General features: G+C 39.7%; 1 protein-coding gene across 2 annotated transcripts in view; it reads left to right on the forward strand.

The window, feature by feature from the left end:
* The window catches only part of RAB3GAP1 (RAB3 GTPase activating protein catalytic subunit 1), a 105,139-nt gene extending 92,866 nt beyond the window's left edge, over positions 1-12,273 (forward strand). The window contains exons 20-24 of one of the 2 annotated variants that reach the window (XM_006169717.3): positions 2,627-2,723; positions 2,821-2,924; positions 3,059-3,174; positions 4,594-4,696; positions 10,499-12,273. In XM_006169717.3, the coding sequence (XP_006169779.1) occupies positions 2,627-2,723; positions 2,821-2,924; positions 3,059-3,174; positions 4,594-4,696; positions 10,499-10,735 (657 nt within the window). In that variant the 3' untranslated portion in view covers positions 10,736-12,273. Of the gene's footprint in view, positions 1-2,626; positions 2,724-2,820; positions 2,925-3,058; positions 3,175-4,593; positions 4,697-7,150; positions 7,199-10,498 lie in introns of those variants that run through there. The other variant, XM_014584660.1, reaches the window with a different exon arrangement.
* Positions 12,274-17,584: the final 5,311 nt, after the last annotated feature.

Here is a 17,584-nt window from a genome sequence, read left to right on the forward strand (position 1 = left end):
ACTATACCCGATAACAGAGCATGTACCTTCTTTTCAAATTTTCATGAAATAGTCACAAAGAATGGATATTATATTAGGACATAAAACAGTAGGTTTCATCATAAAACTATTTACAGCCAATAGTCTGATCTCAGCAATAAGACTAGAAATTAAGCACAAAACCGAGGCCTTCTACCTGGGAGTTTAAAAACTTTCTATTATAAAATGCATGGGTGAAAGGGAAAATACAAAGAGAAATTAGAGAAGCTCTGAAAAATAACAAAATAAAGGATATATTTAATTAAGAAGTGATCAAGGAAAGTCCATAGCCTGAAACACCTATATCAATACAAACAAAAGAATGAAAATAGATTAATTAAATTCCTAACTCAGAAATCTAGAAAAAGAACAACAAAAGAAAACCAATTAAAGGAAATACTTTAGGAAGGAGAGAGTAATGACATAATTTGATGAAAATGGCACTAGACCTCTCTTGGTCTTCCAAAAAGTTCATAACCCAGTTTAATCATGAGAAAAACACCAGATAAACTCCAAATAAGGTACTTTTTACAAAATACCTGACTAGAACCTTTTAAAACTGACAAGATCATTAAAAACAAGGGAAGTCTGAGAAAGTGTCATTGCCAAGAGGAGCCTAAACAAATGACAATGACACATGATGTGATATCCTGGATGGAATCTTGGGATAGGAAAAGGACATTAGATGAAAAACTAAGAAAAGCCTAGCCACCATGGTGCAGGCAGTGAGTGGAGTGCTGTTGTGTGTTACTGGAGCCATAGGGAAGGCCCAGGATTTGGGAGTAACTACTATTGAGTATTGGGTTTCTTTTCAATGTGATTAAAATCATCTGGAATCAATAATGCTGCTGGTTATGTGACCTTGTAAATATGCTAAAAACCAATGATGTGTCTATTTTAAAGTGGTACATTATTTTACAGTATGTGAATTATATCTCAGTTTTTAAAAACTAAAGACATCTAAATGAAGTATGTAATTTAGCTTACCAAGGTGGGGAGATGAAGGGCAGACCATACTAAAATGTCGGTGTTAACATTATAAGACAGACTGAAAAACCATTCCAGATGAATTGCAATTAAAGTGCTTGACCACTGAAGGCAACATGGTCCTTAACTAGATCCTGTACTAGTGGTAGACATTGTTTATAAAAGACCTTACTGGGTCAGTTGACAAAATTGTAATAAAGATGGTGGGTTAGATTAAGACTATTTTATAACTGTTTAATTTACTTTGCTTTATATAATCAAAATAAGTTCTGATTATATAAGAAAATATTCTTAATTTTAGGAAATACACACTGAAGTATTTAGAGATAAGGAACATGATGGATGCAATTTACTTTGAAATTAGAAGAAAATATATGTCTATAGTGTGTACACACAGCCAAAGAACAGGGAGAGACACACAGTGATCAAAACCAGATGAGGTGGGACTAGCAAGTGGCATGGTGGTTAAGGCACTAAACTTCTACATGGCCAACTGTAGTTTAAGTCCTGGACCTGGCAGCTGACTTTCCTACTTTCCCTCTCTCCCTCTCTCTCTGGTGAAATTAAATAATAATAATAATAAATAAAATAATAATTATTTTTTAAAAATTCCTTAAGAAAGTAAAAAAAAAACCAAACAAACAGATGAGGAGGGCTGGCCCCATAGCCTGGTGGTTAAGGGAGACAGACACACCCCATATGGCTGACCATGTGGTTCCAAATCCCACACCTGGCGACTTGGAAAACAGGCTGGGTACGTGTGCGTACGTGCTCAAAATCCCAACAGGGTGGAGAAATGGAGAAGGGATTGTGATGTGACCATACCCCATTGGGGTTGCTTTCTCTTCTCTCCCCATCTCTGGCAAGCACATGCATCTCCTGGCATATTTTTTTAAGAAAGTAAATGAAAAGAAAAAGGGAGAAAAGGAGATTACAAATGAGTTATTTTATATCTTTAATAATAGTGCCCTTAATGTACTATGTACATTTTCAAAAAATTTTGAATTTTCTATTTTTTTTAAATTGACAGATAACATTGTATGGTTTTATCCTACAATGTTGACGGTTAAAGCTAGATAATTAACATTACCTCACATAATTATCATTTTTATGGTGAGAGCATCCATTCTATATTTTTCAAGAATACGTCATTAGTAACTGTCATCACCTTGCTGTACAATATCACATGTATTCTGCGCCTTACAAAATTCCAGAATGAAAATGCTCCACTGCTAATCATTGTTACCACTCAGTAGTGTACTTTATATATGTTTTTAATTTTCTTTGTATTTTCTAATTCACTTATATTGGATTGTCAGAAAAGTCAGTATTTTTCTATGCAAAAATGTGTCATGACTTTTCTGATGATCCAATATAGCGTATGGAAGCTGAAAAAAAAAAGGGGAAATATTTATGATTATTGAAGATTGAGGTTCTTAGTGCTCTCAGGAACATTATTCTTACCTTCAGACATAGTTGTTCCTTACCTGGGGAGTCAGGTAGGTACTAAAAGAAGAGAAGAAAGCTCTTCGCCCTCTTGTCCGGGATGTGAGCTGAGTGGTCTGGCTGGGATCGTGTGCCCTGTGCCTGTGCTGATCCTGTGGCTGTCACACCCTCTCAGGTGCTGCACTATCTGGCCATCCAGAAACCTGCAGACCTAGCTCGGCACCTGTTGCCTTGTGTGATTCATGCAGCTGTACTCAAGGTAAAGGAAGAAGGTAAATGTCTTCTTTGATGAGTCATTAGTTCATTTCCAAAATAAAAGTATATTTTACTTAATTTATTTAATGACGGCTTTGATCTTTTTAAAAATAGAAAGTCTGGAAAATATTTCTTCGGTTAAGAAGATTATAAAGCAGATAGTATCCCATTCCAGTAAAGTTCTGCACTTCCCCAATCCAGAAGACAAGAAATTGGAAGTAAGTGTGAAGTAGTATCAGAATCTTGCCAGGTATTTTCCCCACTTGGCAGTAATTATTTTAGAGATGCTGTTTTTGTAGGCTTTGCTTTTTTGCTGTCTTTCAATGTACATCTCTTCCTTTCCCACTGTTAGGAAATCATCCATCAAATTACTAGTGTGGAAGCTATAATTGCTAGAGCCCGGTCACTAAAAGCCAAATTTGGAACTGAGAAATGTGAACAAGAAGAAGAAAAGGAAGATCTTGAAAGGTAATTGCTATTTGGTTTTATGTTTTGTTGGTGATGGGAAAAGCCACCACTCTTTTTAGAAAAATTGTAATAGAAGATCGAGACCTTTTTGTAGTATTCATATATTATTTGAAATAGGCATTGACTAGAGACAGAGAAATTTAATTATCATAGGATTTGACCTTTTCTCTGAGTATCTGTTGGTGTTTCCATTCCACCTACTTTTAGAAACAGTTCACCAGACCCACTTTCTCTAGGGATTCCTTTGCTTGCTCTTGAAGATGCTGTACCTGAAGTCGCCTGTGGAGGCGCTATTGACCTTCTTACTCACAGTGCTCAGAAACTTGCTTTCAGCCCCCTCTGTCTTGACCAGTGTCAGCGATTAAGAAACTCTCTGATCTCTAATCCTAATTATTCATTTTATTTGTGATAGCCAAGGTGCACATCTATGTAGCCTAAACTGTGTTTTGAGTGACCAAATGGCTTCTCTCAAATGAGGCAGTGATTGGAACAGTCTTTTCCTCTTTGTGGGACACACTGTTCCTAAGGGAGCCTGTGTCTCTGTTAGTCCTTGTCTATTCTTTTTGTTTTTGGCTGTGTTATTTAAAAGGACAATGTTACTTTACCAGGTGATAAAGTGTTTCTAAATTACCTTGTTCTGCAGCTTGAGTTTGTTATAATTTTTAAATTGTCATCAGACTTTCCATGAGAAAATGAATTATTGATGCTAAATAATTAATGCTATATGACATATCTTTAACAAGTTCTTGTTTGAATTTTATCTCTTTTATTAAGTGAAATTTTCTCCCAGTCTACTTTTACTCTTAAAAATTCCTTCCTTTTAAATGAGAAAAATAGGCTGTAATCAAGGGAGTTGTTTCTAAAATAGCAGTATGGATTAGGGAGCAGGTGGTACTGGTGGCTCTGTGCCTTTGGCTCTGTCAGTCCTACAAGACCTAATCTGTGATATTCTTGAAAGCACAGTGTTTCTAGCACATAATGGCACAGATTACAATCGTGACTTTATCCAGCACAAGTTATATTTTAATCATATACAGCTTAAGTAAACAAAAACGAATATGAATCATTGCTTTACTGGAAAAATAAAATTTGGTTTCTATTGTCCAACAATGTTTACTTCCGATAGTAGTTTATAAGCCTCTAGTCTAAAAAAAAAATTAGGCTGAGTATTTCTTCTTACACTTTGACAGAGATAGACTTTTAAAAATTTTGTGGAGACAGCTGACAAAGTAGTAAGATTGTCAGTTGAGTTAGTTTTAATTCCAAATGTCAATCTAGCCTATTTTAAATTTCCACTCCAACGTTGGTAGGTTTAGCTCATATCAATTTGAGGATTTGTCAACAAAACCCATCTGGGAAGATGGGCACAAAGTGGCCTGAGCAGCTTGGTTTCCATCCTATATTGCTTCTCTTTCCTAGATTTGTGAGTTGCCTATTGGAGCAGCCTGAAGTATTGGTCACTGGTGCAGGAAGAGGACATGCCGGCAGGATCATCCACAAGCTGTTCGTCAGTGCCCAGAGGGTAGGTGAGATTCCTGTTTGACTCTTAACCATGACCTCTCCAACCTCGACTTGGGAAGAGGCTGTCTTGATCCCCCCGCATGGCTGATTGTACAGCCACTGAGCTAAGTCACTGGGCTTGAACACAAGAAACAATGCTTCTGTGACTTCTGAGTTTTTGAGACCCATTTGCTCTCCAACATGTTTTAAAGTAAAGTAAGTAAAATGATAAGGATATCTTAGGCTCTAAAGTTAAGAAATTAAAAGAGTCTGAAGTCCATTGCTACAGAAACTGGCAGGGACTTTGATAGCAATGGCCTGTGCTGTGCTGCAGAGAATATGTTTATTACTTTCAAGGTAGAATAGAGGTTAGTTTTACCATCTGTAAATCCAATGTACTTTAAAAGTGGATTCCCACTCAGCTTGAATTGTAAGTCTAACTAGTTTTTTTTTTTTTTTTGGAGAGATTTTCACTGTAGGGCGCGTGCGCTCGCCAGACAGAGAGAGACATAGAGACAGAAAGCGAGAAATCACCCCCCAGGGGGGATGGTCACGCCGCAATCCCTTCTCCTCCATTCTCCTCTCGGGATCTTGGGCACGCACGCACATGCGCCCGGCGTGAGTTTTAAGCCACCGGGTCCAGGACACGAACCACGGTCGACTACGTGGGAGTCCAGCGACATAGCCATTATGCTAACTGCTGGTTCCCATGTCTAACTAGTTTTGTAATGGTGAAAAGATCAAACTTCAGAGGCTTCTTAGAAAGAAGGAAGATTATAGATTTTTAGGTCCACGAAAACTTAAGTTTCATGAAGGCTAGCAGGTGGCATGGTGGTTAAGGCACTGGGCATTCCTACACCATGGTTCAAGTCTTGAACCTGGTGGCTTGCTTTCGCTTTCTCTGTGGTCAAAATTAAAATAGATGGATGAATGAAAATAATAATAATAATAAAAGAAACCACTTAAGTTTCAGCACAGAAAGAAAGCCCAGTCTGAAAAATTATCTTCATTATTATCTCTACTAGTACATGTAAAGGTTTTAAAGTTATATAATATAACCTTGGTTATGTGTAAGAGGTGCTGGCATTCACAAATGATCCTTGTTGCAGGGCTCATTAATATTAGGGATCCTGATTCAGGGTTTCTCTTACCTGGAATGACCCAGTTTTAAGAGTTTAATTCTCAGAATCAGATAAGAGAAAGAATTTCCGTGGGTTTACATATGGAATAACAATTTCATAATCTCTGTTAAAGTTGATCTGAAGTACATCTAGTGAATGTATTCAGAATCACAGCCAAATATTCAGATGTGAATTTTTAGCTAGAGCTGAAAACTGAAATTATTTATGGGGTAGCTCCCTACACTTAAGAATTTCAAATTAAAAGTCAAATATCATATTTCCTTATAAATTAGACTCCTAGAAAACAATAGATGCTTGCTTTGATTTATTTTGTTTTTGTCTCTGAGATGAAACCAAGAACTGAGTTTGTCTTCATATCCTATGATAACTTTGCCAGCTCACTACCCATAAGCTTGCAAGTACATTTCCCTGTTACCACCAATATGAATTTTCCTCACATTGCAAAAGCTCTTTCCTCCATCATTTTTGTAAAAAAAATTTGTGCGTTAAGAGGATTTAAAATCTGAAGTATTTATATTTTTAGTGCTGAGAGTGTTACTTGTTTTGAATAGTTAAGCAAAATTACTTTCTGCAAAATGGAAGTAGCCTTCCTTTCTTTATTATGGTTAACCGGTAAATTTCTGAAGCTTATTCATGTAACTTTTATTTTAATAATTAACTGATACTTGCATCAACTTTATTAATAATTCAAGATTTTAACATATTTTTTACAAAGTTATGAAATTTCATTGAGAATTTTTATAGCATAGTAAATTGCGTATTTTCAACTTTTTCTTAAAATTATAAATTATCATAAACTTGATCATGATTGTATGTGTCTGGTATGTATTTAAGTGGAATTCAGCAAACACATGACTGATTAGATTTTGTTTCAGTCTTGCTAACTGAATAACTCTTAGATACCTACTCTTATATTCACTGGATTATTTATTGTTCAAGTCATGAACACGTTTTTTATTAGATTGTCAGGACAGACATGTATTTTGCTATGCAAAAGTGTGTCATGATTTTACTGACAATCCAACAGCATGTTGAGTCTTCAAAAAAAGAGTTAAGGTTTTGTGAAATCATTTCCCCATTAAATGACACTGCATGTAACCTGTTGAGCTGTCAGATGCATGAGTAGTGTGGGGTATGTCTACGCTGTTTGACATTTGGGTGTGTTGTATGTGGTGTGACTTTGTCTTGAATATTCTTTTGATCTTTTGACAGGATCATGTTCTTTATGTAGTGCACGCTGTCTCTGAAATAATCTCAATCTCTTGTCTAGCCCTTTTAAAGCCATCTTGCTTGTTTCTCTTTCATCACTGTTTCTTTTTTCACCCTTTCTCAAGCTGACTGAATCTTCCGATGAGGTAACAAAATAGCTTTTGTCCCTCATAGTCTCTGTTCTTTCCCATCCCTCTAACTTCATAAGGCCATTAAAACTAACAACTTCTTTGAATAGTCTGGGTTGGGCATACCTTTCTGCTGATGTCTAGCTTAACATGATTTCATGTTTCCTTTGCCAAAACAATATTTTTTTTTCCAAATTAAGGTTATGAAAAAGGGATAGTGATCAAGTGAAAAAATGAAGGCTCTGATTGAATATCTTTTTAATGTCATTTTAATGAAAAAATAGATACCTTTAATATTGAGCACTTATCTCTTGTGGCCATTGCTATATGGACCCCTCTCATGTCTGCATCACATTAGCTGCCCAGCAAACACAACCAGTGCCCTCAATTTAATTTGGCAAATGAATCTTAGGAAGAAATGATTTAGAGCCAAGATAAAATCATCCTTCCAGACCCTGGGGAGAAACTGCTCCTTACTGGACGGAGGAGATCAGCCTTGGAATCAGGTCGCTGCTCGAGGAAATGTACAGCCCCCAGGACAGCTCTGTGACCCCTTTTCATTAGATGTCTGATACAGCCCTCACTTTGCAAAGCAGATTGCCTGGCCGTCATCATGCCTGTCTCTGTCACCAAGCTGGCTGCTCGTGCAGTGTTTCAAGCTTCTTGCCTTTTCTTTTCTTTTCTTTTTTCTTTTCTTTTCTTTTCTTTTCTTTTCTTTTCTTTTCTTTTCTTTTCTTTTCTTTTCTTTTCTTTTCTTTTCTTTTCTTTTCTTTTCTTTTCTTTTCTTTTCTTTTCTTTTCTTTTCTTTTCTTTTCTTTTCTTTTTTTTTAAGGTTTTGGCCATAGGGTACATGTGTTCTCTAGAGAAAGCTAGTTAGGGGAAAAGTGAGAAATCACCCTTCAGGGAGGATGGCCATGATGCAATCCCTTCTCCTCCACTTTGCTCCTGGGATTTTGGGCACACGCACTTGTGCCCAGCATGATTCTCAAGCCCTCCAGGTCCAAACTGCTATGTCGGAGTCCAGCGCTTTAACCACCATGCCGCCTGCTAGCCCTCCATTCCATTCTTGAGGTCACTCCAAAATGGTTGCGGCATTTATTTTCTAGACTGTCTTTCCAACTAGACTAAGCTTGCTGAGGCCTTTGGTTATGGTGCATCTTATGTGCCTCTGCTTTGCCAGTACTTAGGTGAGTGGGTCAGAGCAAGCCAGGGAGAGTTTGCCGAATGAAGAAGGAATTTCCACCAGTGTTCTACAGAGGGGAAGTCAGTTGGACAGCAAAGTGTATTTATTTATTTATTTTCACAAATAGGACTTTTTAGTTGTCACTATTCGAAGTCTGAAATTTAACAGATTCTTGGACTGGTGGTTCATATCCATCAGCTCATTCAACTTTAGTGCCCGGCTCATCCCCAGTAGCTTCTCCAGAGCTACTTCCTTTGCCATGAAGATCCATGAGTTTTCCCAGTTCAAACCTGGGCTTCTTCAGCAGTTTTACTTTCCTGATGCGATCAGGACATCATGGAGAAGGTAGGTAGATTGGCAGCCTTTTTCGTGTCTTCCCCAGTGCTGTCTGGAATCTGTGTATTGACCACTTCTTTCCAGTCATTTGTTTGGCACCTCCTGCATCATGGTTTTCGTTATCTTATTTGGGATTTGGAAGACCTGCTAATGCTGACAATAAGAGGCTTCCATATCCATATTTACTTTTATTTATTTATTTATTTATTTATTTATTTTAATTTGACAGAGAAGGACAGAGTAAGAGAAAGAGAGAGAGAAGAGGAAAGTGAGAAAGCAAGCTGCCAGGTCCTGGACTCCAACTGTGGTCGGCCATGTGGGAGTCCAGCACCCTTAACCACCACGCCACCTGCCAGCCCTGCAATTGTGTTTTTTAGTAAACCCAACACAGAGGAGACAAAACAAATAACCATCGGTAGTCTTGACATCAATATGAGCTTCAGTCGTGGTCTGTCATCTTTTGACCATGGAACACATGTTATCCTGGGTAAGATCCATGCCATGGAAGTTAGTCAGACAGTTTTTGCCCTAAACATCCTCAGTAATTAGGTTGAATTTCCTAAACATGACTTCATCATTCTGCAGATCCCAAGGCTCGCTACAAACACACAACCCATAAGGCTGTCAGATGCAATTTTGGTTCCTTCAGTCCTGGTGACCAGTGTTTTCCCAGTATTTCTTATGCTGAACATAGCAGGTGCTTTCATGTCATACCAATATTTTTTAGAAAATTGATCTTGGCTCCCTTTTTGGCACTTTTTCATAAGGCCCTTATTTCTATCAACAGTCCCATACTACTCAGAGAGCCAAAAGGGCCAGCAAAGTATATTTAAAACAACATTCTCACTGGCCTAATTCTTTCTTGTACCAGGACAACATTTTGGGAATTTGGGCTGGAATGCTCAAGAAGAACTTTCAAGATGGAACGAGATGTTTTTAGCAGCTAAGTGTGGTTAAAAGAGCACAGGCTTTGGAATTACGTGTCTGTGGATTTAAATCCTAGCTCCCCAATTTATAAGCTGCGCATTCTAGAGTCACTTATCTTCTAAGTCTTCAATGTCCTCGTGTATAAAATGAGGGTAATTGGGATTTTTACCGAATGGGGTTGTTATGACCTTTGCCAAAACAATATTTTTTTTTCCAAATTAAGGTTATGAAAAAGGGATAGTGATCAAGTGAAAAAATGAAGGCTCTGATTGAATATCTTTTTAATGTCATTTTAATGAAAAAATAGATACCTTTAATATTGAGCACTTATCTCTTGTGGCCATTGCTATATGGACCCCTCTCATGTCTGCATCACATTAGCTGCCCAGCAAACACAACCAGTGCCCTCAATTTAATTTGGCAAATGAATCTTAGGAAGAAATGATTTAGAGCCAAGATAAAATCATCCTTCCAGACCCTGGGGAGAAACTGCTCCTTACTGGACGGAGGAGATCAGCCTTGGAATCAGGTCGCTGCTAGAGGAAATGTACAGCCCCCAGGACAGCTCTGTGACCCCTTTTCATTAGATGTCTGATACAGCCCTCACTTTGCAAAGCAGATTGCCTGGCCGTCATCATGCCTGTCTCTGTCACCAAGCTGGCTGCTCGTGCAGTGTTTCAAGCTTCTTGCCTTTTCTTTTCTTTTTTCTTTTCTTTTCTTTTCTTTTCTTTTCTTTTCTTTTCTTTTCTTTTTTTTGAGTATTCACAACATAGAGCTGACTGCATTACCGAGTAATGCAGGACATTTGTATGTATTTATCCTGTTTCTTCACTTGTCGTTCAAAAATATCTTTTTAGCATTTGACTTGCTTTTTAATTTAGCATCTGATTCTGTTCAAGGCTGCAGCCATGGCTCTACCAGAGGAGGAAGTGAAGAGGATGGGCTCCCCTGAGGAAAGAAGGCAGAACTCCGTGTCAGACTTCCCCCCTCCTGCTGGCCGGGAGCTCATTTTGCGCACCACTGTGCCACGCCCTGCTCCCTACTCTAAAGCTCTGCCGCAGCGGATGTACAGTGTTCTCACCAAAGAGGATTTTAGGCTTGCGGGTGCCTTTTCATCAGATACCTCCTTCTTCTAAGTCTTCCGGCATTACCTCATCACTGGCATAAGGAGACAGTGCTGCCTCCTACAATAGGGCAGGTGAGCCAGGGAGAACCTGAGAGGTCAGGGAGAGGGCCCTGCTCAGTGAGTGAACAGGAGTCATACCAGCACCTGATCGACTTCAGAGGAGATGGGATTGAGCTATTGAAAGATTTCTGCCTCGGAGAAATGGCCTTTGGTTTATGGGGAGAAAAATAAAACAGAAGCAGCAGGAGCTCTCTGCATTCACTCTGGCAGGATAACGTTCATTTTATTCTCTTTCATGATGCCCTCTAGGCTACTGCCTTGCCTTCATAGTCTCTATAAACACTTAATGGTTATATTTACTAGTATCAAGTATACAAAATAGAGTATCTATTAACTCAGATTTCTGGATATTTTGGTGGTAGTTTCTAGTCCCAGAATCTGTGTTTTTAAAATATTACATGACATTCTATATTGTTTATTCAATCACCTGGTGGTCATCTTTATTATACTAATAAACTTTTGATGAGCATTTTTAATATTCTAGGGGGAAGCGAAGATTTTGCATAGTTTCTGTTGTTCCATGTAACTGTCACCTAAATGTATTCCTTCTGATAAAACTGTATATTAAATGTCACTGCACATTGTTTTTTTATATATCTTGTAAGATTTTTTTTTTCCTACTTGCTTTTTCATCACCATATAAGTTAATTAGCCTGCAAAGTGCTGTCCTCCTTTTTCTTGCCGTATAGAAGCATGTGTTCCTTCTCTGTGGCTGCTGGCTGGGCCCTCTATGTGAGGCGGTAGAAATGAACACACGCAGGAAGTACAGCCTTGGTACAGAGGCTATCATGCAGCTAGTGTAATTGGATATATGTGCTAATGTAATGAATAGAATATTATTTTAATGCTCTGTTTTGCTTTTGTATTTTAGTTAAAATGATCTGTGGGGATGGGTAATAGCTAGTGTAAGCATAGCAGCACCCTATTTCTAGTTATGTGAGGATCAAGCCCTAGTAAGTATGTGTGGCCCTGTGGCCTCTGTTTTAATCTTATTTTTAGGCCTAAATTTTCCACTTTGATGCAAAGTAAAAAAAATGATTATATGTAAAGCATAAACATTGCCTGTGTAACTTCAAAGAATTGATAGCGCTCTGCAGACCCTGTTATATTATTTTTGTAAAAATATATATATATACACACATATACTACATATATAGTATGCTTATACACACATAAATGTATACATATATAGGTGTCTCTCTCTCTCACACACACACACACACACACACACACACGAAGTAGAGGAGGCCCTGTTTGATCTCGAGGCTTCACGAAGCCTTTCTCTGAGATGCTGGACTTCACTGCTGCTGCTAAACCATGCAGATGCAGGCCTGAGGACTGAGTGCTGGACCAAGTAGAAGACATTTCTTTCAAGGACAGAATTTGTCTGCATTCTAATGAGGAAGTTAATAACAAAAGAAAAATTCTTCAAAGGAGTGGTTGGACTTTAAGAAGATATTTTGAATTTAATAAAAAGGAGCGTGTTGCTTTCTGTGGCTAATTTTCTTATTTTCTCCCCATCTGACGGGCATTTCAATCTTATTTCACTTATTTCATGCTGTCTCATATCTCCCTAATGATTTGCAGTCTATGGAGTCTTGCAAAGCAGTGGTCTTGAAAACATTCTTTGTACTATTTTATTTATAGTTTTTGCTATAGGGGACACACACACACACCAGAGAGAGAGAGAGTGAGAAATCACCCCTAGAGGGGATGGTCACACCGTAATCACTTCTCCTCGTTTTCTTCCTGGAATTTTTGGACACACATGCACATGTGCTGAGTATGATTCTCAAGTTGCTGGGTTTGGGACTCAAACCATGGCAATCAGAATGTGAAATCCAGTGCCTTAACCTTCATACCACCTCCTGGCCCTCTTTTTGCCTTTTAAAAGCAATTACCCCATTCTATTTATTTATTTCATGGTTATGTGTTTATTGCACATTTTCAACTTCCTACTTTGTGTCAGGTTCTGTATTACAACGAAGATAAAACAAACTGAACAAACTCTCCTTTCCACATCTTCCTGTCAGATGGGAATGATATGTGATGTTGCCATAAAATGTAGAACACCATCAACTCAACTGTGTGAACTGAAAGGTCAACATTTATCACAGAGAATCTGGTCCTTCATTCATTGAGAAGTCTTTGTGCGTTGGGGCCTTCCTTGCCTTCTGGCCGAGGACCTACCTGGAGGATCTTGCTGAGAATGAGGCAGATATGTGTGCTGTGTAGCCACAGCTAACTGACAGGAGGGGCAGGCACGGTGTGCTAAGCAGAGGAAATAGTGAACAGAAACGTGGAAACAAGATGTATGTCTGAGAAAGAGCCAGCATTTCTGTTTGACTGAGATGTAGGAACTGGAGTAGGAAGGGGCAAGAAATGAACATGGTCAAGCCACAGCAAAGAGTTTGGGCTTCATTTTCAGGGCAGTAGTGAGTCATTGAAGGATTTTAAGTAGAGTAACATGGTATGCTTTAGAAGAACCACACTAAAGCAGGGCAGATTGAATGAAGAGAAGAAGGAAATGTTAGGTCATTGAGAAAGTCATGACATATTTTTCTATGCAAATATGCCCAACGGTCCAATAGATACATATCTTTGGAAGGAAGGCTGCAGTTTTATCTTTTTCTTTCTTTTAAAAAAATTCTCCTCTGTACTTTGTACTCTGCTTTAATGATTCTCATAGCTCCCTAATGATTTGCAGTCTATGGAGTCTTGCAAAGCAGTGGTCTTGAAAACATTCTTTGTACTATTTTATTTATAGTTTTTGCTATAGGGGACACACACACACACCAGAGAGAGAGAGAGTGAGAAATCACCCCTAGAGGGGATGGTCACACCGTAATCACTTCTCCTCGTTTTCTTCCTGGAATTTTTGGACACACATGCACATGTGCTGAGTATGATTCTCAAGTTGCTGGGTTTGGGACTCAAACCATGGCAATCAGAATGTGAAATCCAGTGCCTTAACCTTCATACCACCTCCTGGCCCTCTTTTTGCCTTTTAAAAGCAATTACCCCATTCTATTTATTTATTTCATGGTTATGTGTTTATTGCACATTTTCAACTTCCTACTTTGTGTCAGGTTCTGTATTACAACGAAGATAAAACAAACTGAACAAACTCTCCTTTCCACATCTTCCTGTCAGATGGGAATGATATGTGATGTTGCCATAAAATGTAGAACACCATCAACTCAACTGTGTGAACTGAAAGGTCAACATTTATCACAGAGAATCTGGTCCTTCATTCATTGAGAAGTCTTTGTGCGTTGGGGCCTTCCTTGCCTTCTGGCCGAGGACCTACCTGGAGGATCTTGCTGAGAATGAGGCAGATATGTGTGCTGTGTAGCCACAGCTAACTGACAGGAGGGGCAGGCACGGTGTGCTAAGCAGAGGAAATAGTGAACAGAAACGTGGAAACAAGATGTATGTCTGAGAAAGAGCCAGCATTTCTGTTTGACTGAGATGTAGGAACTGGAGTAGGAAGGGGCAAGAAATGAACATGGTCAAGCCACAGCAAAGAGTTTGGGCTTCATTTTCAGGGCAGTAGTGAGTCATTGAAGGATTTTAAGTAGAGTAACATGGTATGCTTTAGAAGAACCACACTAAAGCAGGGCAGATTGAATGAAGAGAAGAAGGAAATGTTAGGTCATTGAGAAAGTCATGACATATTTTTCTATGCAAATATGCCCAACGGTCCAATAGATACATATCTTTGGAAGGAAGGCTGCAGTTTTATCTTTTTCTTTCTTTTAAAAAAATTCTCCTCTGTACTTTGTACTCTGCTTTAATGATGTACACAAATGCTTGTAGAACCAATATGGAATGTCTTCCCTTTGGGGGACCTCCTATACCATCCACTCTTATACCACTGTAATAACTCAGGTTATTCAGAGTTTTTAAAACTCCATGCATCTGCGTTTATATCTCATTCATTATTCCAGCAAATATTTTTTTAAAAGAATATTCCATTTGTTATTTATTTTTAATTTGACCAAAGAGAGAGAGAGAAAGGAAAAGTGAGAAAGCAAGCCACCAGGTCCAGGACTCAAACCACGGTCGGCCATGTGGGAGACCAGTGCCTTTAACCACTACACCATCTGCCTGCCTCTTCAGCAAATATTGAGTGGCTGCACTGGGCCAAGTATCCTCTTGGGCTCTGGGGAGAGAGGATTGAACAGAATGAGTGGAAGATCTAGCCTCATGGAGACAGCAGTCAGGGATACCAAGTGTCAAACTGTCTACGGGGAGAGAGGGTAATGACACTGAGCAAAGACTAAATACAGCAAAAAGCAGCCTTGTGATTAGAGGCACCAGAGATGACTCCACACACTGGGAGCACACTTGATATGTTGGAGGGGGGGGGTGGCACAAAACAAAAGCCAGGGTGGCTGAAGTAAGTGAAGGCAAGAAAAAGAAAAGAGATTGGAAAGAAAGGAGGACAAAGGCCAGATGACATAATACTTTGGGAGTTTTATGTTTTTTCTTAAGTATGTTCTTTTAAGGTGGGGTGGGCAGAGGTACCCCCAACTGGGATTCTCCTACCCTAGTCTGTCGGGATCACAGGTTGCTGAGTGCCCTGTGCCTTCAGGTTGTCCCAGGATCTAAACCTGGGCTCCTCCCATGTGGCTCCAGCATCTCACAGCAGCACCCCACTGCAGCATCACAGGTGGGCCAAAGGTGGGCCTTTAAAGGGGCAGCCAGTGGAGAGTTCTGAACCCGATGAGTGTTGTGCTGTAACATTTAGAACCCCTCACCTGTCTGCTTGGTGGAGAACAGGCTGCAGAAGTGAGTGGAAACAGAGAAGTGAGTTAGGACAGTGCCAGTTTGGAGAGAGGTAGCAGTAGGCAGGGGGAAATGATCATACTTGGTATATATTTTTAAGGCCGAGTACAAAGAATTTGCTTTTGGTTTCCCTGAAGGTACGAGGAAGGCAGAGTGAGGATGACTAAAGGACTAGGACCTGAGTAAAAGAGGAATCTGAGAGATGTAATGGAAGTACGTTTTCATTTAAGACATGTTACTTTTCAGATATCAATTAGATATCTATAGTAGTCACCCTGGTCCCCAGTGACCCCTGCCTCCTGCTTCTGGGAATCACACGCATACCCTCCACCCACACTGTACCAGGATTGGTCTCTGTGACCAACAGACTATGTAAGAAATGTTGGTATGTCACTTCCAAGATGAACTTCTACCCAAGATTACATTATAAAAGACATTGTTGTAACTTCTGTTTTGTGCGCATGTGTGCTCTCTCTGGTCACTTGCTCAGGTGAAGTCAATTGCAGGACTCAGGGAAAGGCCCTCATGGTGATGAACAGGGTTCTTCCTATAGCCACATGAATGAGCTGGGACCTGGACCATCACGACCCCCATCCCCCATCCCTAGCTGCCTCACCATGCTGCCTCCAGGTTACTGACCCTCAGAAACAGTATGAGATATCTGTTTATTTTAATCTACTGGATTTTGGAGTAATTTGTTGTACAGCAAAAGAAAACTAGTACAATACCCAAGTGGTGGTTCTATACATTTGGAGTTTAAGACAATGGGTAGGGCCTGTGTTATAGACTGGGATCTTCAGCTAGTACCTAAGTCATGAATAGTTGAGACCACCTAAGGTCTGCTCTCGCCTCGGAGAGAAAAGGTCAGGGGATTGAGCCAGTGATGAAGAGGACTCAGGAGTGGTTATTGTGTAGGAGGATAGGAGTGTAATGTTGGAGAGGCCAAGAGGAAAACTATTTCATGAAGATGACCCTGCCACTGCCCCCATTCTTGCCAGCATCTTTCTTCTGGGCACATGGTAATGGGTAGACCAAGCATTCAACAAAGATCCATTGAATGAATGAATGCTTGTCTGGCAAAAGAAGTCCCACTGTTCTATCGGGAATCTTCTGATCTCTTTTTGTGCCACTGGGCACCATGAAACTAGAATACTTCCAAATGTGAACTCCTGAAAGCCAAAGGCAAGGACTGCTGCCAGCATTTCTCCAGTTCTGAGAAGGCCTTAGGCTCAGCCTGTATGCATGGCCGTGGCTAGCCCTCGAAACAGCTTCTTTCTCAGGAGAGAAGAAAAAGTGGAGAACTAGTGATTTCAGGGAAAAAAGAGAAATGAAGATTTTCTACTGATAATTCAGCCTCCAGCCCCCAAACTCGAGTGGTAGGGAGGCCCTCTAGCTTTCTCTCTGTCTCTGTCTCTGTCTCTTTGTCTTCTCATCTTTTGGTAATTTTTCCTTTTTAAAATTTTTTAAGGTAAAGTATTCTCTTGGCTTTCAGTTCCTCCTTTATCTTGCTAATGATCCCCTTTCCCCTCCCTTCCAGGAGAGGCAAGGGACAGGCCTTCAGAAGACAACTCCATCATTGCTGCTCAGAACTAATACTTCTTAAATTTTTTGCTGTTTTTAAAAAAAATTTGGGGGGTATTTTTTTCCCTTCCTTTTCTCTTTCTTCCCCTCCCCCCCCCGTTTCCTTTTCTTTTACTTTTATCTCATCACTCTGCTCCTCAATCTTTATTCACTGTGTTTCTAGACAAATCTAAGAGAACCATAGGCAAACGTCCAAATACTACTAGGGTTAACATACCCCTCAGTACCCACTAAATCTGCTGCACAAAGGGATAAAAACGGAACAGCAAAGAGATTCCAGATCACCTCCTTCTGCACACTCTTGAACGCTCAGATTGAACTTCAAGAATTAGGAAGAGGGAACCAGCAGTTAGCGTAATGGCTATGTCGCTGGACTCCCACGTAGTCTACCACGGTTCGCATCCCGGACCCGATGGCTTAAAACTCA

The sequence above is a fragment of the Tupaia chinensis genome, unplaced genomic scaffold (genome assembly GCF_000334495.1).
Source record: "Tupaia chinensis unplaced genomic scaffold, TupChi_1.0 Scaffold147433_1, whole genome shotgun sequence".
In the NCBI taxonomy this organism is placed as follows: Eukaryota; Metazoa; Chordata; class Mammalia; order Scandentia; family Tupaiidae; genus Tupaia; species Tupaia belangeri.